Genomic DNA, 7,192 nt, shown 5'->3' with positions numbered 1-7,192 from the left:
TCCTCCTCCTCCCGGAACACATAGAGCCGTGCCGTGACGTGACGTCACCGCCAGCAAGGTTCTATCATGGCGCTGTCCAGAGTGGTTGCCCTAGGGCTGAGAACGGGCCACGCCGGGGCCCAGACAAGGCAGAAGCTGCAGTGGCCGAGAAGTGAGTGGCGAATGCAATATCCACATTCTGCGTGTCCATTGTTATTTGTCACTTGTCAGGGGGTCGCTGTGCCCTGCCCTTCAGGTGTGCCCCTGGTGAGGGGTGGAAGGTCATTCATTGTGTAGGTGATGGATCAGTATGTGACGTTGTGGCCACAATATCCCGCCATGTGCTACCACCCCAAGTCCTATAAAGCCGGGCTCTGTGTAAAATGCAATGGTCTGCAGAACTCAGACCTAGAATGTATTCCCACATCATAAAACACATCAGATGTAGAAAGTCAGACCGTTTACCGTCTCCTCGTACAGCTGTTCGGTGATGGCGCCGGACCCCGCCGATCTGATATTGATCACTTATCCTGAGGCCTCTTCCACACGAGCGTGGCGGATTAGGTCCGGGTGCGTTCAGTGAAACTCGCACCATTTTGCAAGCAAGTTCAGTCAGTTTTGTCTGTGATTGCGTTCAGTTTTTTCCGCACGGGTGCAATGCGTTTTGATGCGTTTTTCAAACACGTGATAAAAAACGGAAGGTTTGCAAACAACATCTCTTAGGGTACTTTCACACAAGCGGTTTTTTCTTTTCCAGCATTGAGTTCCGTCCTAGGGGCTCAAATCCGGAAAAGAACTGATCAGTTTTATCCTAATGCATTCTGAATAGAGAGCAATCCGTTCAGGATGCATCAGTTCAGTCTTTTTTTTTTTTTTACTGATCAGGCTTTTCAGAAAACCGTAGTATGTTGTATTTTTACCTCCGGCCAAAAATCCGGAACACTTTGACTGAACGCCGGATCCGTCATTTTTTCCATTGACTTGCATTGTGTTCCGTCAAACTGGATCCGGCTTTTGCATGTTAAACCCGAATGTTAAACCCGAAAAAATTTGCAAAAAAAGTTAGTCCGTAAATGGCGGATCTGTTTTTTCCAATGCAATTTTTCATTGTGATCAGAATCCTGATCAGGATTCAAATGTAATCCGTTTTCACACGCTTTTCCGGATTCGGCAGGCAGTTCCGGTGACTGAATTTCCCGCCGGATTAAAATAATGCTAGTGTGAAAGTTCCCTTAGCAAAAAATCTGTGAAAAACACATTGCATCTGGACTTGTTTGCGGATGCAATGCGTTTTTCACTAACGTCCCATTCTCTATGGGGCCAGGGCTGCGTGAAAAACATAGAATATAGAACATGCTGCGTTTTTTCACGCAACGCAGAACTGATATGTGAAAAAAAATGCTCACGTACACAGACCCATTAAAATGAATGGGTCGGGATTCAGTGCAGGTGCAGTGCGTTCACGTCCCGCATTGCACCCGCGCGGAAAAATAGCCTGTGTGAAAGAGGCCTAACTCATTTAGAACATGATGACTGCAACACATCTCAGAAGTTGGGACAGCGTGGGGGCGGCCACAAGGACACATTATACCGCGTGGAGGCGGCCACAAGGACACATTATACCGCGTGGGGGCGGCCACAAGGACACATTATACCGCGTGGGGGCGGCCACAAGGACACATTATACCGCGTGGGGGCGGCCACAAGGACACATTATACCGCGTGGGGGCGGCCACAAGGACACATTATACCGCGTGGGGGCGGCCACAAGGACACATTATACCGCGTGGGGGCGGCCACAAGGACACATTATACCGCGTGGGGGCGGCCACAAGGACACATTATACCGCGTGGGGGCGGCCACAAGGACACATTATACCGCGTGGGGGCGGCCACAAGGACACATTATACCGCGTGGGGGCGGCCACAAGGACACATTATACCGCGTGGGGGCGGCCACAAGGACACATTATACCGCGTGGGGGCGGCCACAAGGACACATTATACCGCGTGGGGGCGGCCACAAGGACACATTATACCGCGTGGGGGCGGCCACAAGGACACATTATACCGCGTGGGGGCGGCCACAAGGACACATTATACCGCGTGGGGGCGGCCACAAGGACACATTATACCGCGTGGGGGCGGCCACAAGGACACATTATTTATATTTCCTCTATATATATTCTTTGTTACTTTTTGGTTACTTTCTATGAACCACCCCTTCCGGGGTCTGATGTCACTGGGAGGTTCCCTATCCCTGGCATTATAGGTGTATATAAACCTGTGTTTTGTGATGGACATTTACCTGTTGAAAAAGGCTACCATAGCCGAAATGCGTCCTAGAATACAGGACATATTGTTACTTTGTCAATAAACTTGTTAGGAGCATCAAGTCACGTCTGCTGGGATCCTTTACTCCATTGCACGTGGAAACTGGTCCTGGTCCCGCGCGGCGTGCATTCAAGCGAGTGCTGACCGATTTATCTTCACAAGGACACGTTATACCGTATGGGAGCGGCCACAAGGTCACAATATACTGTAGGGGGCCACAAGGTCATGTGTACACTGTAAATGGTATACTCCATTTAGACTCCCTTTTGTAGGCAGCAGCTATTGGCCAGTGCAAGAGATCACGCGCCATGTGTAGGGGCCGCTGAAGACGCAGTGAGTCCTACAATAGATCAGATTAAGCGCATAGGAGACTGAGGCGGAAGGTTTAAGTCCAGTATTAACCAGGAGACACGGTTATTCGAGTACCGTAGTATTAGGTCTTACAGTCCGCATGTGTCTCCCCCCACCTTGGACAGTGGTACAGGGAGGCCCGAGAACTCCCTGAGGCTGGCTTGCAGTTGGCCTGCGAGGACGCTGCCGACGTCCGCCTGACTTGTGTGCCGGGCCTTTATCTTGACATCTTGCGTCAGACGTGTCTGGGCCTTCAGGTCGGCATTTGATTGGCTGTTAGGTCACAGTTCCCGGCCGACTAGAGTGTGACACTTTGAGCCTAGAATATTGAACCTTTTTACTAAATTCTAATTAGGGGTGCACCGAAATGAAAATTCTGGTCCGAAACCGAAAATTCAGGATGCCCTTGACCGAAAACCGAAACTGCCTTTTTGCCCAAATACTTTTAAAATACTTTTTTTAAGTAAAAAAAAAAGGAAAGTGAATTAAAATATAAAGTTAAACAGATACATAGATATTATACACACAATGCCACCCAAAGTGGTTATTTAAAAAAAAAATTCTCTCTTCACCCCCCTCCCTCCTTTGTCACTCTCTTCACCCCCCTCCCTCCCTTGTCACTCTCATTTCCCCCCCTCCCTTGTCACTCTCATTCTACCACCCCTCCCTTGTCGCTCTCATTCTACCCCCTCCCTTGTCGCTCTCATTCTACCCCCTCCTTGTCACTCTCATTCTACCCCCCCCTTGTCACTCTCATTCTATACCCCCCCCCTTGTCACTCTCATTCTACCCCCCCCTTGTCACTCTCATTCTAACCCCCCCCCTTGTCACTCGCATTCTACCCCCCCCCCTTGTCACTCTCATTCTACCCCCCCCTTGTCACTCTCATTCTACCCCCCCTTGTCACTCTCATTCTACCCCCTCCCTTGTCACTCTCATTCTACACCCCCTCCCTTGTCACGCTCATTCTACCCCCTCCCTTGTCACTCTCATTCTAACCCCTCCCTTGTCATCTCATTCTACCCCCCTTGTCACTCTCATTCTACCCCCCCTTGTCACTCTCATTCTACCCCCCCCTTGTCACCTCTCATTCTAGACACCCCCCCTTGTCACTCTCATTCTACCCCCCCTTGTCACTCTCATTCTACCCCCCCTTGGCACTCTCATTCTAACCCCCCCGTGTCACTCTCATTCTACCCCCCTTGTCCACTCTCATTCTACCCCCCCTTGTCACTCTCATTCTACCCCCCCTTGTCACTCTCATTCTACTACCCCCCCCTTGTCACTCTCATTCTACCCCCCCCCCTTGTCACTCTCATTCTACCCCCCCTGTCCTCTCATTCTACCCCCCTTGTCACTCTCATCTACCCCCCCTTGTCACTCTCATTCTACCCCCCCCCTTGTCACTCTCATTCTAACCCCCCCCTTGTCACTCTCATTCTACCACCCCTCCTTGTCACTCTCATTCTACCCCCCCCCTTGTCACTACTCTTCGACCCCCCCCTTGTCACGCTCATTCTAACCCCCCCTTGTCACTCGTCATTCTACCCCCCCCCTTGTCACTCTCATTCTACCCCCTCCTTGTCACTCTCATTCTAACCCCCCCTTGTCACTCTCATTCTAATCTACCCCCCCCCCCTTGGCACTCTCATTCTACCCCCCCCTTGTCACTCTCATTCTACCCCCCCCTTGCACTCTAATCTTACCCCCCCCTTGTCACTCTCATTTTAACCCACCCCCTTGTCACTCTCATTCTACCCCCTCCTTGTCACTCTCATTCTACCCCCCCTTGTCACTCTCATTCTACCCCCCCTTGTCACTCTCATTCTACCCCCCCTTGTCACTCTCATTCTACCCCCCCCTTGTCACTCCTCATTCTAATCTACCCCCCCCTTGTCACTCTCATTCTACCCCCCCCCTTTCCACTCTCATTCTAATTCTAACCCCCCCCCCTTGTCACTCTCATTCTATTACCCCCCCCCTTGTCACTCTCATTCTACCCCCCCTTGTCACTCTCATTCTACCCCCCCCTTGCACTCCTCATTCTACTCCCCCCCCCTCCCTTGTCACTCTCATTCTACACCCCCCCCCCTTGTCACTCTCATTCTACCCCCCCCCTTGTCCTCTCATTTTAAACCCCCCCTTGTCACTCTCAGTCTACACCCTCCTTGTCACTCTCATTCTACCGCCCCCTTGTCACTCTCATTCTACCCCCCCCTTGTCACTCTCATTCTAACCCCCCCTTGTCACTCTCATTCTACCCCCTCCTTGTCACTCTCATTCTACCCCCCCTTGTCACTCTCATTCCTACCTCTAACCCCCCTTGTCACTCTCATTCTAAGAAACCCCCCCTTGTCACTCTCATTCTACCCCCCCCTTGTCACTCTCATTTTAACCCCCCCTTGTCACTCTCATTTTACCCCCCCTTGTCACTCTCATAATTCTAACACCCCTCCTTGTCACTCTCATTCTACCCCCCTTGTCACTCTCATTCTACCCCCCCTTGTCACTCTCATTCTAACCCCCCCCTTGTCACTCTCATTCGACCCCCCCCTTGTCACTCCAGTCTACCCCCCCCTTGTCACTCGCATTCTAACCCCCCCCCCTTGTCACTCTCATTCTAACCACCCCCCCTTGTCACTCTCATTCTACCCCCCCCCCTTGTCACTCTCATTCTACCCCCCCCCTTGTCACTCTCATTCTACCCCCCCCTTGTCACTCTCCTTCTACCCCCCCCCTTGTCACTCTCATTCTAACCCCCCCCCCTTGTCACTCTCATTCTACCCCCCCCCTTGTCACTCTCATTCTACCCCCCCCTTGTCACTCTCATTCTACCCCCCCCCTTGTCACTCTCATTCTACCCCCCCCTTGTCACTCTCATTCTACCCCCCCCTTGTCACTCTCATTCTAACCCCCCCCCTTGTCACTCTCATTCTAAACCCCCCCCTTGTCACTCTCATTCTACTACCCCCCCCTTGTCACTCTCATTCTACCCCCCCCCTTGTCACTCTCATTCTACCCCCCCTTGTCACTCTCATTCTACCCCCCCTTGTCACTCTCATTCTACCCCCCCTTGTCACTCTCATTCTACCCCCCTTGTCACTCTCATTCTACCCCCCCTTGTCACTCTCATTCTACCCCCCCTTGTCACTCTCATTCTACTCCCCCCCCCCTCCCTTGTCACTCTCATTCTACCCCCCCCCTTGTCACTCTCATTTTACACCCCCCCTTGTCACTCTCATTTTACACCCCCCCCCCCCTTGTCACACTCATTTTACACCCCCCCCCTTGTCACTCTCATTTTACACCCCCCCCCTCCCCCTCCCTTGTTACCTCTAGTGTAGCGTGGCCGAGCTCTGTCCGGTCCGTGGTACAGGAGCATTTGTTTCTTGTACCCGGCCGGACTGAAAGGAAGTGCACACTAAGTGAGCACTTCCTGTCAGTTGGGTACAGGAAACAAAAGCTCCTGTACCGCGGAACGAACAGAGCTCGGCCACGCTACACTAACAACAGCAGTAGCACAGAGCAGACACAGCAGGCTGCGCAGCACTGAGCCGGAGATTCTTTAGAGCGGCAAGCGTTTAGGAGGCACAGCATGAGGGGCGCCGCCGGCCGGCCGGCCGGCCGGCCGCCCGAACGTATATAACCAACCATATTTTCTGCCGATATGTACCAATATCGGCCGAAATGGATTAGGCCCATTTTCGGCCGATATTTTCGGCCGCCAGAATTTCGGTGCACCCCTAATTCTAATTTTAAGTTGCATTACTGAAATAAATGAACTTTTGCACAATATTCTAATTTTTTGAGTTTCACCTGTAGCCTGTTTAGAGACATTGGGGGACATTTATCAATAGTGGCATAATACCGTTACAAACCAATAGTAGTGACGCCACTTCTAAAACTTGACTTTTCTAAACTTGATTATTCTCTTATTTCTCTTGATTTGATTTGTCTGCAACAATTGTAGCCATTTCTACCGATAACCCATTTCTGGCGTGATGCATTCTTTATGATGAAAATTCTGGAGAAAACAGTTGATATACAGTATTTGGCGCAAATCAAAACGCCATGCTATTTGGTGCAGTGACTGAACGGGAGCCTCTTTAAACTGTTCAGCATTGATGGCGCCTTTCCAGATGTGTGCACTGCCATAGCAGCAGAGATGCCGGCCTATAAATTGTGCTCTGGTAGCAGATATCAAATTTTGATTTAATTGACCACAGAACAGTTTTTCCATTTTGCCTCCGTCCTTTGAAATGAGCATTGGCCCACAGAAGATGGCGGCGTTTCTGGATTGCGTCAACATACGGCTTCTTCTTTGCATGATGCAGCTTTAAAGGGAACCTGTCACCTGGATTTTGGGTATAGAGCTGAGAACATGGGTTGCTAGATGGCCGCTAGCACATCCGCAATATCCAGTCCCCATAGCTCTGTGTGCTTTTATTGTGTAAAAAAAGCGATTTGATACATATACAAATTACCCTGAGATGAGTCCTATCCCTGACTCCTCTCACGTACAGGACAC

The 7,192-nt window shown here is 51.0% G+C and overlaps 1 protein-coding gene across 2 annotated transcripts in view; it reads left to right on the top strand.

The window, feature by feature from the left end:
• Positions 1-7,192, top strand: part of AIFM1 (apoptosis inducing factor mitochondria associated 1) — a 51,529-nt gene continuing 44,337 nt past the window's right edge. For both annotated transcript variants that reach the window (XM_044305499.1, XM_044305498.1), the window contains exon 1: positions 1-151. In XM_044305499.1, coding sequence (XP_044161434.1) covers positions 67-151 — 85 coding nt within the window. In that variant the 5' untranslated portion in view covers positions 1-66. The remainder of the gene's footprint in view (positions 152-7,192) is intronic.

The sequence above is a fragment of the Bufo gargarizans genome, chromosome 9, assembly GCF_014858855.1.
Source record: "Bufo gargarizans isolate SCDJY-AF-19 chromosome 9, ASM1485885v1, whole genome shotgun sequence".
Lineage (NCBI taxonomy): Eukaryota > Metazoa > Chordata > Amphibia > Anura > Bufonidae > Bufo > Bufo gargarizans.
This window is presented reverse-complemented; position numbering and strand designations above follow the sequence as displayed.